This window comes from Podarcis liolepis (assembly GCF_965112155.1).
Source record: "Podarcis liolepis genome assembly, chromosome: 1".
NCBI classification, from domain to species: domain Eukaryota; kingdom Metazoa; phylum Chordata; class Lepidosauria; order Squamata; family Lacertidae; genus Podarcis; species Podarcis liolepis.
In genome coordinates, this window is record NC_139554.1 from 42,656,069 (window position 1) to 42,675,336 (window position 19,268).

General features: G+C 45.2%; 1 protein-coding gene and 1 long non-coding RNA gene across 2 annotated transcripts in view; one reads left to right on the forward strand and one right to left on the reverse strand.

Annotated features, from left to right (window-relative positions):
- The window catches only part of BAHD1 (bromo adjacent homology domain containing 1), a 65,278-nt gene extending 49,592 nt beyond the window's left edge, over positions 1–15,686 (forward strand). Inside the window, exons 3-7 of the mRNA XM_083507064.1 lie at positions 2,494–2,855; positions 3,941–4,100; positions 7,130–7,206; positions 10,031–10,122; positions 12,262–15,686. Coding sequence (XP_083363190.1) covers positions 2,494–2,855; positions 3,941–4,100; positions 7,130–7,206; positions 10,031–10,122; positions 12,262–12,451 — 881 coding nt within the window. The 3' untranslated portion in view covers positions 12,452–15,686. The remainder of the gene's footprint in view (positions 1–2,493; positions 2,856–3,940; positions 4,101–7,129; positions 7,207–10,030; positions 10,123–12,261) is intronic.
- LOC310710313 lies at positions 7,214–12,373 on the reverse strand. The gene is made up of 3 exons (XR_014527931.1): positions 12,255–12,373; positions 10,140–10,307; positions 7,214–9,409 (listed from the first exon to the last, which is right to left on the reverse strand). It is a non-coding gene; the product is annotated as an uncharacterized lncRNA (long non-coding RNA).
- Positions 15,687–19,268: the final 3,582 nt, after the last annotated feature.

A 19,268-nucleotide genomic window follows, 5' to 3' on the forward strand; every position in this document is an offset into this window, starting at 1 on the left:
TGCTGCTCTGGTTCTCCAGAAGTGGCTTAGTCATGCTAGCCACATGAACCAGAAGCTGTATGCCGGCTCCCTCGGCCAGTATATCAAGATGAGCGCTGCAACCCCACAGTCGTTTGCAACTGGACCTAATGGTCAGGGGGCCCTTTACCTTTGTCCATTTGTGTATGAAGGGCTCATTCAATCACAAGTCAGCACCTGAAGTGTTAACAGCCCAAGTGCAGGTTTGTCCAGCTCATTGAGAACTAGATTTGAGATACAAAAAGTGCTACAACTCCCCAGGAGAAGAGACCCTCTCCAGAAAGCTCCGTTCCATTTTCTGACTTCAGGGATTCTGCACTGATGTTTTCAACATATCCAAAGGCGGGGCCACCACAACTGAGGGAGCCCTGGAAAGGTGGCTGTGCCTGTAATAATCAGGTCATTTAAAGATCTTGTCATATTTTATTAGCTGTCCTTGTTTTTACAGCTGTGGCACTTGCTTGTTAATACTCCCATCTCTGCGGAGGGAGGACTGCTTCCCAGCCTTGTTTTACAGCTTGCAGAGTGGGAGGCAGAGGGCAGCAGTTTCCCACAGCAAAAAGACTCAGCCGTACTTTGCTTCTTTAGATCGAAATCAGCTGTGGCATTGATTCTTCTAATTTGCTGGGATTTCCAAGGCTGCGTACGTAGGGGCCGCCACTCGTTGCAGCATCCATTTCTGTGAACTTCCTCACTTATCGGAGGCCGTCTGAAGTTGCTCCGCTGACTATTCTGAAAGGTTCAGGCCAGGGCTTATCTTCATGTTCGGAACTCCCTTCTTGCAGTGTTGGTCAGGTCATGAGCTGGGGAATCATAGACTCATAGAATTGTAGAGTTGGAAGGGATTCCAAGGGCCATCTAGTCCAATCCCCTGCAGTGCAAGAATATTTTGCCTAACATGGGGCTTGAACCCACAACCCTGAGATTAAGAACCTCATGCTCTACCAGCTGAGCTAGGTAAGCACCTTTCCACCGATGTTTACTCTTGCCATTCAAAAACGTCTTTGTGCCGAGGCGTGTTTGGCTGTGACAGCTAGGATCCCCAGTCCCACATAGGAAGCAGCCTTTTGCATTATTTTGGAACAGTTACGATACGATAATCTTTATTGTCATTGTCCCATACAGAACAACAAAATTGAAAAAATCTACATCAGACATTCCAAAACCAGCAAGCCTGCTATCCCAGCCTGGTTAACGCCTAAAAACCCTGATACCCCGTAATTGAATACAATATGCTCACATAGAGACTACCTTACACTGCATTTAAAACCAAAAACGCATTTGGATAGAAACTGTTTCTCAGGCGGCTAGTCCTAGTCTTTATAACTCTGTACCTTCTTCCAGAAGGCAGAAGCTGAAAGAGATCATTTCTGGGGTGTGCGCTATCCTGCACTATCTCTGCAGCTTTCTTACGACACCTGGAAGCATAGATTTGATCCAAGGTGGGAAGAGCACACCCAATTATTCTCTCCGCAGTCTTTACAAGCCTGGACAGCATTGTTTTTCCCCTGACCATGCAGCTCCCAAACCACACACACACACACAGACCATAAGTTAATACATTCTCAGTCATTCTCTGTTCTAACTTTTCCTAAGAAACTGAAGCCCCTTTTGCATGCATTCTGCCAGGAGGAACTGCTGGTGTTTTGATATTGCTTTTATACTTGACTTGGTAGGTAGACCAGAAATATGGCAGCAGTCCCCATGCCACTGACATTGCAGCTGCACACCCAAGAGGTTTGGATTTTCTGCATGTGTGGCAAGCAGAAGAGGTCTTCTCATGTGAACTGTTACTGAATCATAGGGATCTTCCGCATTTTCTTCTGGTTGCAGGAGATTTCTTGGGGGTGGGATGAGAGCTTTCCCCCTTTCATCTTCTGTTATTTTCATTCAAAATCTAATAATATGGTGCAGATAGCCCCTCTGGGACACCTGAAGCAGCAGTAACTATGTAGGGACTAGGGAGAAGAGCATCTGATAGCATGGGGAAGTACAGGAATCTTTTTCCTGGAAGACCCATTTTGCCTTCTATATCTCAGTCAAAATGAGTTTTTACATTTACTTCCCTCCCCCCCACTGATAATTAGAGCATACAAGCTAAAATCTTGCCCTTGAAAGAGAAAGAAGGTGCAAGGAAAATGAGACTTTGGTTCTTGAGGTTGAAAACAATTCTGACAATTTTGGCACCGGGCAGCCAAGTATTTTGAACACTGAAAATGCTGCGTAAATACTGTGGTGGAGGAGGTGAGCTGGGCAGAAGCAAAAAGTATTTTTTTATGGAGCCAGGATGTCATTCTTCCTGCTGTTATTCTGAGCCTGACACTTGGCTTCCGATGGCAATATTTGTGCTTAGTCATTGTTAAGGAGGGCTTTACAGCCGTGCTCTCAGGAACCATCCCAATAATTTCTCCCTTCTTCCGACAAGCAGTGCCTCACGCTATATTTTGCTTTCCCTCCCTCCTCATCTCCTTGTAGACAGCTGCAAGTCTCTGGACCAGCTGAGCCTCACAATCCCTGTGGCAGGGCACCCTGTTTCACCTGCCCACCCACTCTCAGGATGTCCGGTACCAAGTGTGCCACCAGCTGCAGAACCTGTTCCTCACTTGCAGACGCCCAACTCGGAGCCCCAGACTATGGCCCGTGAGTGCCCACAGAGCTCCAAGCCTCCCAGTGGCTCCAAATCAGGCCTCCGCAACACCGCCAGCTGTTTACATGTGTCCGACAGCAAAACCGTTGGGGGTCACTCTCATCCAAAGCAGCAACGGATCAACCGGAGAAGAGCCACCAATGGCTGGATACCCATTGGAGCAGCCTCCGAGAAGGCTGTCTATGTTGTGGTAAGCAGCCTGCCAAAACTGCAGGGGGTTTTTTCTCCAATAATGAGGTTTGTTTATGATAGGGCTTGCTTGCTTGCACCTTGAATATACAGCTCTAGGCGTCAAGCAAAAACGTTCCTCTTTAGCCAGGCCTTTGGCTGATTGGCATCCAATGCCCATTTAAAATGTGTTGGGTTGTTTTTTATTTTATTATGTATTTTGGGTTTTTGTATTGTGGTTTTATGTTGTAACCACCTTGAGACCTGTGGGTATAGGGCAGTACAGTCGTACCTTGGAAGTCAAACAGAATCCGTTCCGGAAGTCCGTTCAACTTCCAAAACATTTGGAAACCAAAACGCAACTTCTGATTGGCTGCAGGGGGCTCCTGCAGCCAATTGGAAGCCGCGGAAGCCTCATCGGACGTTCAGCTTCCAAAAATAGTTTATAAACCGGAACAGTCACTTCTAGGTTTGCGGCGTACGGGAGCCAAAATGTTCGAGAACTAAGCTGTTCGAAAACCAAGGTACGACTGTATACAATTTTAATTAATGATGATGATGATTGACTTTATGTGCCCTGCCCCACCCTGCTCCTGCTTCTGCGTTGAAAAAAAGTACCAGTGGAGCCTTGTTAGGCTCCAACATCTTTCATCATAGAGCATCCTTATATTATGTGGGACTGCCCTGTGTTGTTTTTTACTGCAAAGAAGTTTAAACAGATTCTTCTCCCGGGGATGTTAAGCCTGCGGCCAGAGTGCTGAAGTACCCCACTTTTTGCAGAGCTGCTTTCCTTAAAACTGGTGCGAACAAACTGAAGTTGCTTGAAGATTTCTTTTCCCTTTCTTTTCTGGGTTTCATAATCATTGCCTTTCATCTGAGCAGCATGTTTTGCTTCTGAAATTAACCTGCTGGGAGGAGAGAGATGCATCCTGCTGTTTTGTATGCTGCAGCTTCTCCATGGGTTCCTCTGGCAGCGCAGACACACCCTTTCTGGCAGAAAGATTTCTGCTTGGTGTAGGTGGATTCAAGGAAGCTGGCGTCTGTTTCTCAGCATTGTTTCCCTGCCTCACTTCTTTCCTCGGCGCTCTCTCTTGTCAATATTTGTAGAACGAACCAGAGCCAGCTGTTCGCAAGAGCTACCAGGCCGTGGAGAGAGATGGAGAAATCATCCGGGTCCGAGACACAGTCCTCCTGAAATCTGGACCACGAAAGAAATCTATGCCTTATGTGGCAAAGATATCAGCCCTATGGGAAGACCCCAAAACAGGTATTGAATGGGTAAATGACTGCCATCTCCTTTGTAGGCAGTCAGGGAGAAATGGAATGGAAGGTAGCAAGTGATGGATGGCTTGTAAATGCATGCATGCACACACCCACACCTACCCAGCTAATACTGAATTTCTTTATCAAAGAACTAAAGAGCTAGAAGGCCTCCACACCTCTGCCAAAGCCTCTGTAATTTATTAATGATTCCATCCAAATTAGAAGGAAGCAGAAGGCCAATTATGTCAAAGTTCCCCACGGGGCAACAAGTAGGCTTAGCAGAACACATTAAGGAAGTGAATTGTGAGCCCACCATCTCAACAGAACCGAGCCACAGCAGCCACGATAATATCAAAGCAGCGCTCAGCCCAGTGGAACAGGAGATCTCAAAATAAAGCAGCGTCACAAGGACAGCAGCCCAGTTAAAATCTTTAAAAATGTGAAAAGTTGGCGGTCAACAAATGGGTTTTCCATGTCCCTTTAAGGGCCTATAACGATGTAGCCAGCCAAATCCCAATTGGAACAGTTTCACAAACGTAGGGTCACTGCCGAAAAAGCTTTTTCCCTTCTGTCCGCCGGCTGATGGCTCACACACGGCAAGCATCTGAAATGGCTCTCAGCACACAGGCAGGCTGATGAGACTGAAGGCAGTCCTTCAATAACGTGGCCCCAAACTGTTCAGGGCTTTAAAGGCCAACAAGAGACATTTAAATTTGGCTTAGAAATATAGAATCATAGAATCATAGAGTTGGAAGAGACCACAAGGGCCATCAAGTCCAATCCCCTGCCAAGCAGGAAACACCATATAGTAGCACTGGCAGTGTAACTGGAGCAATAGAAGTGGTGCCAGTTCCTGGGCACCTGTGTTTTGAAACAGTTGGAAGTTTCTGAACTGTCTTTAAAGACAGACCACAAAGGCACCGTACGGCAGTGATGCTCCGGAAACCTTACATCAGGTGTGGGGAACCTTTGGCTCTCCGGATCATGCCGAACTATAACTCTCCTCATCCCTTTGTACTGAATGGGAGGCCACTTCAGAGGCTTCTGTAATTATCACAGAAAGAGCCTCTTATTTAGTGCTCGGGGAGTTCTTCAGCCTCCGTGGCCAGGTCTTCTGCAACTCCCATATTCAAGGTGCAGGAGAGCAATCAGTTGGTCATCCCTGAATTGCATCCTGTGTGGGACACAAGTGCATCCATCCCATTTCAGAGAATTGCATCTGGCTGGTGGCCCTCTCTGTTGCAGAGACAGGCGAGAAAACCTATTTAATTATTTTGTACTAGGGGCTGCTGCCCCATTGCCAGTCTTCCCTTTGCACCCTCTTCCCCCATCCCTTCATAGCTTGCCCCCCAACCCCCATTCCTGCAGGCTTCCTTCTCTTGGCCAGGTCAGCCAAGAGTGTGTGAAGTGAAGTGAAAAACTTTATTCCCTTCATTTCCCTTCCCTTGCGAGCAGCAGCAGCAGCAACAACAACAAGGGGGGAAGTACAGGAATGCCTTTTCTCTTACTGCTCTTACTGCACTGTCTCTCTACTGATCGTAACATCTGAGCAACACCTGCTGCCACGTGATTCGTTTAACAGCCAGAATCTCAGAAGCCACTAATTAGACTAATGTTCTTTATAGTTCGCATTCTGGGAAATAGCGTCAAACTCTGGTTTCTGCCTGCTTTGTAATCCGTCTTCTAGCAGCTAGGATCGTGCCGTGCTGCAGGTGGGAACAAAAAGCAAAAGTACTGTGGGGGAGCAAGGTGGTTTCTCCCTTTCCGGGCCAAGGGGTGGTTGGGTTTTGAGGTGAAGTTTCTTAATTTGCTGAAGATGACTCAAGACTTAAAAGTTAAATGGTATTAACTTTAGTGGGAGAACTTACATATACATGGGAAGCAGTTGGGGGACGAGCAAATAAAGATTACTTTGTGGGAGAGTGATGGGATTTTACCACCTTTGTTAATGATAAAACTAAGGATTTATCTCTTCCTCCACAACATATGAGGGTTTGGACATCTTAAAGTAAAGTGCTATTTTGGTAGATTTACTATATTTTGGCACTTGTTATGCTTCACATTTCTTTGCCACACTTGCCTGTTGAGGACATTCTTACGACACTTTGAACCAAAGGGCCTGTTGGTTGGAGGAGGAAAGGAATTAGTTTTGTTTCAACTAGTTATTTGAGGGTAGTATAATAGTGTGGTGCAATTGTATCAGCATCTGCTGCTTATGTATTTATTTATTCTTGAAAACTTAACAAAAAAAATTCAAAAAATAAAAAGTTACATTCCAAACGCCAATAGTAAAAAGGGTACGAGGAGCATCCAAACCTTTTGGTTTCCTAAAGAAGAATGCTGTGCAATTGTCCCAAAGTGCCTACAGCTGAGGCTTTGTGTGGCTAAGAAAGCGGTTTGGAATTCTAGAGCTCTCTAATCCAGTTTTAGTTCAGCCTCTGGTTCCCAGATGATGTTGAACTATAGCTCTTATCTTGCCCTCCCAGCTTAGCTCAATGGTCAGGGATCATGGGAGCTGTAGTCCAATACATATGGGAAGTCAAGGTTGAAGAGCATTGCTCAGATAAAGCTTCAACCCACAACCGTGTTGCCTTGCTTTGAAACGGCAGAACCACCCCCCTGTTTGTAGAAGCTGTTTGTTGTCACTCGTGAGACAGTCTGAGCAGCCCGAAGGAAGTCTAAACAGGCTGACCCAAAGCTGCAGTGTAAAGACTGAGCTGACTAGAACAAGTCATTCAATCCCGGGCAAATAATTAACTGCTTCCATGACTGCTAATTTTGTGGGTGAAGACACGCACAACTTTTTTAAAGTGGGGAGTGTCACATAAGTTACTTAAATATTTCTTAACGAGCCTTCCTGAGACGATTCCAGAGTGGTGCGGAAATGTATGAGTATGCACAACTCTTCTTTCTGCCATGAAGTCAGGCTCACCTTCTAGTCGAGGGAATGCTGGGAGCTCTCTTTCTTTTGCTATGTCTGTGCTCCTGCTGATGTGTGAGATTTCTTTGAAAACCTACCTTGTCTGCTTCCAGGGGAGCTGATGATGAGCCTCCTGTGGTACTACAGACCAGAGCACACTCAGGGAGGCCGCAACCCTAGCATGCATCAGGTGAGTTGAGTGTGTCCGTGTGGTGGTTTGTATGATCAGGTGGGGATCATTGTGCTGTCATTTTCTTGCAGGGAGAAGGGAGAGTGATTAACAGGTGCTGCCTATTTCAAAACATTTGGAATCTTTTAATAATCTCATAAATTGGCAAGTAATCCGAGTTCCGGTGTAAATTCATCCCTCTACTGCCTCATTCAGAACATTCATGATTTTACAGTCAACTTGTTGTTGCTTTGGAAGTGTGCTGTGAAAATCTTTTCCCTTTTTGAATGCATGCAAGTTAAATGTGCATAATTTGTGAGTTACCTGTACGGTTGTACCTTGGTTGCCAAACGCCTTGGAACTCGTACGTTTCAGCTCACAAACGATCAGAAACTGGAACTGAGTGTTCCGGTTTTCAAACAATTTTTGGAAGCTAAACATCCGGTGCAGCTTCTGCACCTAACCAGAAGCTGCGCCTTGGTTTTCGAACAGTTCGGGAGTCAAACGGACTCCCAGAATGCATTCTGTTTGGAAACCTAGGTACGGCTGTATTTAGAGAGACGTTTTTAAATACTAGATTTTAAAGATCTGCACCTGTTGCATTTCTCCCTTCGCAGGCAATTCTTTTATTGTACAATAAATACAAAGGTGTTTGTTATGGAAGGTTTGATCATCTTCCCCACAGTTTAATAGGTCAATTGCACTTTTTTGAGCAGCAGCAAAAACAAAAATGCTCTCCTTGTTTCTTCAGCACCAAAAAAACGCAACACCCTAGAATTCCTTTTATCAAACTAGTTCTAGCTATGTTGCCCTGCTGACAGGATGATTCAGCCACTCCTGATTGCTTCATATCTGTTCTAGAATGACACAGGGGGAAAGAGTATGCTATTGCTTGCCTTTCAAGTTAAAAGAATACTTTAAAATTGTGTGGGGAAAGAAAGGAGGAGTTTGTGAGGATAAGGGAGGCATCTGATTTGAAGAGTTGACAAGCTGGTTCCAGAAACAGAAAGAAGAAGAATCTTGTATATTGGTCCAACTTCTGCAGTGATTGGAAAGGCAGTGCAACCTTTTAAAATGCACTTGAATGTCTCTGAACCGACAGTTCTGTCTTAGTTAACAGTTCCATGTAAAATATAAACATTAATATCCAAGCCCCAAAGCTTGCAGAGTAGCAGTGCTGTTAAAATGGATTCCAGTTAACATTTTCTCAAAAGGGAGAAGCAAAGCGTAAGGGTCAAAAAACACTCTATGGTATCATTTATAAAAACTATTTTGCAACATAGTGGTTTTCTTACTGGCTGCAAAATAACATGAAAAACTACATTTACTCTAGGGAGTATAATTCTTCACAAGTTATTCTACCTATTTCTGGCAATATACTTCCACTGCCTTGGGTGGTATCTTGAGTAGAAGAAAAGGCTGAGTAAACCCCACATAAATCTGGGAGTGAAGCCTCCAAGATGATTAGCGCTTTGTACTCCTCCTTCCGGCAATTCCTGCAGCCAAGCTGGTGCCAAACGTACTTCTCTGCTTTCCTTTGGACTGTATTAGTGAGGCCATAAGGGGGGTGGGTCTTGTTGTCTGGGCAGCCCTGGACCTCCATAAACACTGCCCAGGTTTGTGCCCCAGGGAGGTCACTTTGGTGCTGCTAATACAGCTGTTTGACTTCACCCCCAGAGGCACACTCCATTGTCTATCAGGACAATCAGATGCCAGCAACCTTCACGTGAATCATTTAAATGATAGAATTTTAGTAAGGCTTAGAAGCCTTGTGGCTGTTGAGATTAAATTAAGGCTGTAATCCTGTGCACAGTCCTGCTGGCCACATGACCTGGAAGCTGTCTGCGGACAAACGCCGGCTCCCTCGGCCAATAAAGCGAGATGAGCGCTGCAACCCCAGAGTCGGCCACGACTGGACCTAATGGTCAGGGGTCCCTTTACCTTTTTAAGTATATCATGCAACTCACCCAGGTGTAATAAGTTAGGAAGAGGGGGAAGGAATTACTGAAGAAATCTAAATTAATACAGACTCCTTATTTGTCCAGTGATGGAGAGGCGATACCCATCCTTCAAGTTCTTACAGAACGTCAAGTCAAGTTCCTTACTGAATGAGGCCACGTTCCCATAATTCTCCATCATGTCATCTTTATACAAAATCCTTTGGTCTGGGTCCAGCAGGGCTTTCTGTGAAATACACGCCCACATCTTCAAAGGTCACAAGACTCTACAAGGAGAGAGAGAGAGAGAGAGAGAGAGACCTATGGGATGTAACATAAGCAGTCAAGTACAACATTTCCTGTTTGCCCTGAGTGGACACACAGGTGGATGTTACTCCAGCCAGGAGGACTTCCTGTCACACTTGGTCTGGAGCATCCTCCCCCTGCATGTGATCAGGTAGATTGGTGTGACCCTGTGAGACATGGGATCAAGAGATTAATTTTAATTGGACTTGCTCCTTAGTACCCATACGTTAAGATTGGGCAGTTTAGCTCCCAGAAAGTTAAAGGAGAATCTCAACAGCGAATGCCTTATATAATCTAAAACTACCTTCACCAAACTGGTGCTCTGCAGGTGGTGACTTTGGGTTCCAAACATCTGATGGACACCAGGTTTGCAAAGGCTGGTCTAAAAAGACGGCAGCTCATAGGTTCTACTTGGAACAACACCTCATATGTGTCCCATGAGAAGTTGCCTCACGGCCTACGTTCAAAGTGGCTGGCAGAGAAACATGCAGGCATGATGTCTTAGCAGGCCAGAGACAAAAGTATGCGCAGGACAACTGCCTCCCCTGCACATGAAGTTTTGCTATGCATTTCTACGGTCCCAACTGTGTTCTCTCTTGCAGAATGAGATCTTTGCATCCCGACATCAGGATGAAAACAGTGTTGCCTGTATCGAGGAGAAGTGCTATGTCCTGACCTTTGCAGAATACTGCAGGTAGGTGGTGCTCTTACCTTGCTTTTGCTGTTGTCTCAGAGTTCCAGAAAGGCAGTTTCCACGCATGCTGTGTGCTTTGCTTTGCTGCATTTGCTGATGGGTGTGTTCCTTCTCTCTCTGCCTTGGCATTAATCATGCTTGTCTGGGCATCTCAATCCATTTTCAGTTGGTTATTCTTGGTATGTCTAGGAGAAAAGAGTATTACCGCTTTGGCCTCTTTCCTGTTTTAGTTTAAACAAAAAACTGTCCACTCACCACCCACCTGCCAACTCATTCCTCTCTCAGTAAAACTGGGGTTGGGGGGAGAATTGCTAAAAGCTCGTTTAAGAAATTGAAGAGTGCCGTTTTATAATCCACAGTCTTAATCAGAATACCACACCCCACTAACATTAAAGACAGCTTAAGGCATGAGAATCTCTCTTCCCCCAGTAGAGAAATTTGAATCCTTTTTAGAAGGAACATTTAATGTTTGCTAAGTGTATCTAAGCTCCTGTGTATTATTAAAGGACATTTGTCTGGACTATAGGGAGCAGTCTTCTGTATAATTTTGTAGTTGTGAGCTGTTGGTTTCCTAAAGTATTTCATTGTTATAAAATAGTTTTGACGTCCAAGGCAATCCTCGCCTATCTAGCCCATGGGGCCATATAAGATAAAGAAGTGGCCAGTCCTTGTGATTAAGCTGTGCAGTAGGACGGAATTGAGAGTGCCATCCCCTCCTATAAACCAAACCGCCTATATCTTCCCTAGCTCTTTTAAAAGAAGCTCCTGTTTAAATAATTTGACTGTTGTTTTCCTCATTTAACAAACAAGACTGCCTTGTGCATTTGAATACATTGGACGCTTGGGTTGCTAAGGTGATCTGTGCGGGAGGCACATTCACAACCCCAGCGCCACGTCTGCGCATGCGCGGGTTGTGATTTGGTGCTTCTGCGCATGCATGACTGCCAAAACCCGGAAGTAACCCATTCCGGTACTTCCAGGTTTAGGCGCATCCGTAACCCAAAAAAACACAACCTGAAGCATCTGTAACCTGAGGTATGACTGTACAACTGTGGTACCTTGGTAGTCGTATGGCTTGGCTCCCAAACCAATCGGCTCCCGAACGCCACAAACCCGGAAGTGAGTGTTCCGGTTTGCGAACATTTTTCGGAAGCCAAACATCTGACGCGGCTCCTGCAGTTTCCAATTGAGTGCAGGAAGCTCCTGCAGCCAATTGGAAGCTTCGCCTTGGATGCTGAACCGTTTCAGGAGTCGAACGGACTCCCAGAATGGATTAAGTTCGAGAACCAAGGTACCATTGTGGAAAGATACATTCTTAATAGCCAGCATAACCCTAGTGGGATTAAAATATTGAAACAGAAGGCGTCTGCTGAATCTGTTTGCAGAGTTTTCAACAAGACTCAGTCCATGACACCAATGGCTCAGTTACTTGTTGTTGTTAAATGAGCCTTGCGAACTTGAGAAACAACTAGCAATGCTTCTGCTGATGATTTCAGTGATTGAGCTGGAAGAGAAGTGTTCAAGTGTCCCTAAGCTACCTAGGACCTCAGGTGTTCAGGGCCTTGTAAATTAATACCAGGACCTTGAACCTGGCTCAGTAGTAGATGGGCAGGTGCCCCCATGAGCAGTCTGGCTGCCACAGTCTGCTCCAGTTGGAGCTTCCAAGGGCAGCCCCACATAAAGTGCACTGCAGTAATCCAGTCTATGCTTACACAAACTCAGCATGCAAATGATACGGATTCAACAGTGCAAGAGCAGAGAGAAGCTTCTGCTGATCATCCACAGTCCAATTGCTGTGTAAGCGAGTGAATCCCGCCCCCCCCCCCAGTCACCCTTGTCAACAGAACATGTGGGGAGTTTTTCTTTGGATTTCAACATGGCTGGGGTGGAGCAGAGCAGTCAGTAGGGCCACATTACTATACATTTCTTCCATGTGTTTTCTCTGAGGTCTTATCAGTGCATCATGGGCCTTCATGGGCCTCCTCTCATTTTTCTGGCAGATTCAAAATGGGAAGATCACTATAACCAATTCCAGAGTCTTGGTTTTGCTTGCCCTTTAGAGAGGCTCAACTAGACATTTATTCTGTTCTATATTAATTAAATAATGCTAAAAATGTAGTATTATTCTTTACTTTGCAGATTTTGTGCCTTGGCGAAGCGTCGAGTGGAGGGGATCCCGGGCAAGAAAGCCGTGATGGTTCCTCCGTCGGAAGAGTATTCCACCCCTGCCCATCGCAAGGTGCCAGAGGACACTGATCCCGAGTTGGTTTTCCTCTGCCGCCATGTCTACGACTTCCGGCATGGGCGCATCTTGAAGAATCCGCAGTAGCCGAGCTCTGCAGCTCCGTGGGGTTGACAAGTGGTGGCGGCTGGAGAGCCGAGGGCAGCCTGACCTCCTTGCCGGCACGTGCTTTGGTGGAGCCCTGCCCTCGGGCACAGGAGGGGATGCCCAAGCGCTCTATCCTCTGCGTTTGGGGAGCAGATTTCCTGCCGAGGCAGATGTTCAAAGCACAGCACTTCATATAAAGAGCATAAATGGAAATATATATCTATAGAGAAATGTGTGTGTGTGTATATAGATATAGGTACTTGCTTCTGTAAATCTATATCTATATATATATATGTACAATGAGCATCTTATAAGGGGGGAGGGAGGGGGGAGGGGAAAGGGCAGGGTGGTCCAGGGGATAAAAGCCAGTATAAACTGAATCCAGAGCCAGTCTTGGGGATGGTCAGAGCATACAGAAGGGGAACTAGTGCAGAAGAGAGCTGAGCTGCTGTGGGCCCTTGATCTCACGTCCTCGATATGAAGGCTGAGGCAGAGATCCTTCTGATCGGTGTCATACTTGAGGTTGGAGAAGCACCCCTGTTTGGGAGACGTTTACGTGCTGCGTATCCTTGCCACATACTGAACATGTTTTGGTAAGGGGAGGAGGACCACGCTTGCTTTCTGGGGTTGTCCAGTCCATTGTTTGCTTTCCTGACTGGCTTTGAGCTTCAGCTCCAAAGCAGGAAGTGGGAAAGATGCAATGGGATTACTTCAGACCATTATGAAAAGCTGCGTAGATTTAATACACACACACACATGAGAGAAAACAGGGTCCAACCTTAAGGATCACTGCTTCAGAAGTTGGCAAGCACCTGAACAGCTGCCAGAGCTTGATTGACAGCTGCTACAAAACCGATAGCTTCCCTCCAGATGTTTGGAGAGGCATCCCTTCTGCTGGTTGAAATAGTGGATATTCTTTCCCATCCCGATTCCATTTTCTTTGCTCTTATTTCCAGCCCTTGTAGAACCTGGATTTGCACACTCCAGCGTCCTCGGGGAGGGCTTAAAAGCCAGAGTTAGCAAGGACGTTGTACCGCTTGAACTTCATTCTTTTCGAAACAGGCATCCTAACTTGACCAGCCTGGTCTGCTTTTGCCTGCCTACCTCTCTCCTCTCCCAAACACCTCCCCACCCACCCCCCAAAAAATCTCCTCTTAACACTGACATCTGAGCATGCCCACCAAGGCGAGACTCTTTGGCTCCCAAAAGGAACTGACCAATGAGAGGTTTGCATTTTGGAGAGAGAGAATAAAAACTTGCTACCTGATTCCTACGGATACTTCTGCCTCTTGCCTTACATGTATAGGTGTTAGAAAGAAAGAAAAAACTACTTTAGTTTTGGCTTTAACACGAAGCTATTTCAGTTAATTCTAAAAGCAAACCAAAGGACAGCATACGAAGAGCCCGCCGAACCGGTCACACCAAGCTGGGATTCCATTTGTAGATTGCACTAATTCTAAAGAATGAGAATTAACACTGGACCAGTCGATGTGCTTGATGATGGCCAGAGTCGCTCACCCGAACGAGGGACCTGTGGGGGTTACTTTTTGGGTGTGTGTGTGTTGGGGGAGGGAGTGTTCTGAACTGAACTAGTGTTATACGATGATAGAAACGTTCTTACGGCTTTAATATTGTCGTCTTTTTTCAAGTAGAAGTAGTACTTGCCCACAGGCTGGAATGGAGTCTCGCCACCTGGGCTCTCTCTGCCTGCCTGGCCCGGAGGAAGTAGCCCTGCCATGTTCAGTTCCTTGTGCCATGAGCACGAGTGGAGATCTGCAGATTTTGCTCATCATACCAAAGATGGGAAAGTGATGGGGAGGAGAGAGAGAGAGAGAGGTTGAGAAGGTCAAAGCAAGAGATGGTTGGTTATACCTCAAGGTCACGAGGAGACGATTCCTACTGTGTTTTAGTAGGGAAAGGATTTGCTCCCTGCCGTTAACGGGGGAAATCCCCATCCTAATTCCGAGCAAGAATCTGTGGCTGATCCAAGCTGGCTAGTGCCAAAGTAATGGCTTTGTTTCCCCCCGTAACCATTGCTTGGGCATGTCAGGGGGCTCTTGGGAGTTGCCGGTGCTACAAAGCACACCTTGTTATAGCACAGGAATGGAACAGAAGTTTCCATGTGATATTTCCCTCAAGCAGGCGAGAGAGCCTGACCATGAGGGAGGCTCAGATTGGAGGGAAGGAAGGAAGGGTAGGGCTGGCATCACTCTTTTCAGTCTAGAGGTATGCTGGGGTGGTTTGGGAGCAATACTGTGGGTTCCGTAGTTGCTGCCTGTTCTTCCATTTGCCTGGTTGAAGAGGGAATTGTAGGGGAAAGAGAATGACTGGAATAGGGAATGTTCCCAGAATGATATGGGGAAAGTGTGTGTGTGTGTGTGTGTGTGTGTGTGTGTGTGTGTGTTAGGAGTTGAGTAGTCTGATCTATGCAGAATCAGATTTGGGGTTCCTTTCTCCGCCCCTGTAATTGGGGGTGGGGGAAAGAAACCACGTTGCTAGGTATCCTCTTTTTCCGGGGAGGGGGGAAATAGTAGTGTTGTTCATGGTATAGTGAAGGGAATCCTCACAGCTTTTGATTCGAGACTCATGTTCAGGGTGCTACTGCCCTGAAGAAAGAGCTTTTGGGAAAACTGAGAGACCAGACTCATTTCCTGAAAAATCTGATGTCTGCTACTGCTTCCTCCTCCTCCTTCGTCCTGCCTCCTCTCCAGGCAGGAACAAAGAAAACAAACTCACACAATTGTACAAATGGAAAGAAATTGTATATCTGCCCAGGTTCGGGGGTGGGCTAGAAGCCCCCTATCTGGAGAGGAGAACCCCTAACCCTTCCGTGCTTCTGATATTGTCAGAATCTACTTCAGGCCAAGAAATATTGTTTAAAGACTTGTGTGGTTGTTTTATGCTGTTTTGCGGGCAGCATGTAAATGATTTGAAATGTCTTATCTGAAATGAAAATATTTCATGCTTTTTTAATCTATTAGATATGGAAATATTTTTGAAACTGAAAATGCAGTCAGTAGAATTTAAATTGAAATGTAATACATGTAAAATATATTTTAGTTGATAATTTTGTAAAATGCACTTTTTTGTGTCTCTTCCCTTGTTTCCCAGATCTGTATTTCAGTGTTTACAGATGGAATGAGAGCATTCCCTATACCCTCCTTCTGTGAAAAAGATATATTAGAAGTAATTCTTAAAAATAAATTTGAGAAATTGTATTGATTTAGAAAACAAAGCTCAAATGTAGTTTTTTCTTGCCTGTGTTTAGTCTGTTGATGGGGGCCTACTTGGTAACAGTAAAGGCCATGGAATGTATTTTCTTAGTCTCATGATGGTTCACAAAGGTATGTCAAATTCCAGTATTTATTTAGAAAAAAATATTTATAGGCAGCTGTATCATAAAACTGTCACAGCAGTTTACAGCAGTATAAAAACCAAACCAAACAATAACTTCATAAAAAGTTAAAAACAAGTAAAGTGGTGTTAATTTTGTTTTCAGCAAACGTTTATGAGGCACAGTAATGAGGCTATTATTGGATTGTAATTGGAAACTAATAAAAATTATTATTAAACAAAAGAATTTACTGGAACCCCCCCCCCAAAAAAAAGTTTGGCACAGAAGACTCCTGCTGAATACAAGGTACAGTGGTACCTCGGATTACAGACGCTTCAGGTTACAGACTCCGCTAACCCAGAAATAGTACCTCGGGTTAAGAACTTTGCTTCAGGATGAGAACAGAATTCGTATGGCAGTAGCAGCAGGAGGCCCCATTAGCTAAAGTGGTACCTCAGGTTAAGAACAGTTTCAGGTTAAGAACGGACCTCCAGAAGGAATTAAGTTCTTAACCCGAGGTACCACTGTACATCCATTCCTGAACTCATAAAATGCAGCATCTCATAATTATTAGAATGTAAGAAGAACCCTCTTGGATTAGACCAAGCTCCTGTCCAGTCCAGCACTGGGTAACCTGCAATGGGTAACGTGAAGCCTACAGAAGGCCCACAATCTGGAAGTGAAGACAGTGGTCTTCTCCTACTATTGCTACTCAACATCTGGTATTCAGAGACATATTGCCTCTGTTCCTAGAGACAACGAGCCACTTTCCCTAAGATTGGGGATTGCATGGTCCCAGGCAACTTTCCCTAGAGAGGGCTTTCCGTAAGGAGGGTGCCACATCAAAAAAAGGCCCCAGTCCTCATTCCTCCCCTAACTTTCTGTTTCGAAGTCACTTTCAGGCTGGCCATCTGTGATAACCTGCACACACAGGGAGGGTTTGTTGGGATCAGAGTGTCTTTCAGTGGCACTTAAGAAGTAGATACAGTGTTCTAGATCAGTAGAGTAGTATGTCCACCTGAGGACATCCACTTGTAGCATCTACATGGGAAGAGGGCATGCCGGAAAACAGGAGAAATGGCCCACCGCCATGGGTTCTTCCTTTCCAAATGACAATGTGTGGATGTTGCGTTTGTACTTGTAGTGCTGGAAAACATTCCTGGCCTTGGAGGGCACCTCACAAGTATCGTTCTTGCCGGATGGGGCCTGGGGAGGGGATAGCTAAAGGGAAGCAAGCGAACTACTCTTGCAACCTGAAAATAAGAACAGAAATTGCGCTGGGAGCATGTTAGGTGCACTGTGGAAGCCTATCCTTCCTGAAGGATCCTTTTAAGATGCAAGGAGATTGACCCCTTCAGATCAAATCCACCTGCCCCCCACAATTATTTTTTCATAATTAAATGAGTACTAGAGCTGGGGGGCTGTGGAGTTGGAACAACTCTCCCTCCTTCCCAACTTAATTTCCATCCCCTCCCTTTGAAATGTTCACAAGTTCTAACTTGTGGCAGAAAATCCCCACCTCATTCGAAATGCTTAAGGCGCACAGAGAACAACAGCAACTCAACCACATTCCAGCCAGGTCAATAAATTACATTGAAATATGTGGTGTTAGACTGTGATGTCGACCTGGGATTTAGCTCAGTTTGTACCCTGTTGTGGGAAGGCCTCTGCGTGTGAGGGGCTGTAAAAGAGGAAGAGTCCTCGCTTCTTTCCCAGAGCAAACCAAAGATGACTTAGCATTAAAAGTGTTTCAATCCTACTGCTCATTGTGGATATTTTTCTTCTCTTCTTTGACTCGGATGGCCCTTATTCTGGAGACCCCCACTCAGTGGTGTTTCCGTTAACTGAAGGGGGAGTGCCTTCCTTTTGTCACACAGAGTTAACAGTGACAGAGTGTACAAGTGCAAAGTGATGCCAGAAATATTCATGTGTGGAACTAAACTTGGAGCCGCTGCTTCCCTGTGCAGCTTTTGGACACAAATGCAAGCAGAGGGAAGGTAGTTATTTTGATTTTCCTCACCTGGTGAGTTTGGAAGTTAAGGACCCTTCAGAGATAATGCAGTTAAGTGGTAAGTAAGTGCCATCTGCTGGCAGACTGGCGTGCTTCCCAAGTTGCCAAACCGTGTGTCGAAGGAGACAATGGATTGGTCAAGCTGCTCGTAATGTTTCCATCTAAGACAAACCAATTCTTCAAGTCCTTGGTCTTCACTTAGATTTGTGACAGTCCGATGCAAGAAAATATTTGGAAGTGGTCTCTGAATGATGGATGCTGCAGTTGGCTGATGGGCAGAGGAGACAACCCTTCCAGGTCTACACTTCTATGATTCTATGACCACCTGGTTAGATGTGTCAAATTCAGTATTCACCAAACTCAACACAGCCTGTCAGTCATGAATGATGGCCACCGAGGACAAAATAATCCTCCCACCTTTGTACTTTGCCAGGGACTGTAAAAACAGCAGAGTTGTCAAGCACCTGAATGGCTTGATCTACAACCGTATATACCGTGGGCCCCAGTCTTTTCACATTACCTGGCCATTCAGGAAAGGTCAGGTACCGCTGATTCTCCCACGCTGCCAGCCTTGGGAGATGACATCCTGCTAATTTTTGTGAGCGACTGTACATAAAGTACTGAAAGCGGGATTAGGAGTGGGCCTTTCCTTATCTGCAGAGCTGTAACGAGAGGGCAAAATGCATGAAATATTTGCTTACATTTTGCTGGCAGTTTTAATATGGCTAATTGTGAGTGACAGTAATTGCACCCGAAATTACCCCAATTGAGTGTTGGAAGTAATTGTGGCTGTTATATTAAAATGATAGAATACCAATCCAATTAAATGGATTTTCCTATTGCTTTGGGTCCATTAAAATGATTGTACTGATAAATGAGACATGGACAAAGTGGTTGTATGCTACTGTAAATCTGGTTTAATTAAGAGACATAGAAAGAAGCCCCGAAAGAGTCGAGGATGCGTGTTTTAATCCATGTGGGAATATGTTGTTCATCATTACATATGTTCACATGTCTAATATGGGGGGGGGGTTACATTTGATATTTTAATACTGTTTTTGATACCATTTAAGATTCAGTATTGCCTAGAGTGGCTATTTACACATTGCCTAAAATGAAGGAACACAAAAGGAAAACAAAAGAGATAGCCATTTTACATAAAATCTGCATGTGCTAATTTATATAGAAAGATGCAGAATTAGAAATAATGACTACAGTTTAAATAGAAACACACAACAGCTTGCTATTGTGGGGAAGACTTGTGACCAGGTGACCTGGTCAGTCTTGAGTGTGGCTGGGCAATGCCAAGGTCCCTTCTGATCTCTGTTCTTAGGGTTCTTTATGTGGGATAACCAGCCTCATATAATCAACTTGCTTAAGTCTAATTAATGCATGAGGGGGTTAATACCATAGAGTAAGCTGTCCTGCCAGGCTTAGCTATGTCACTTCCCTTGGAAGGAAATAAGTAATCA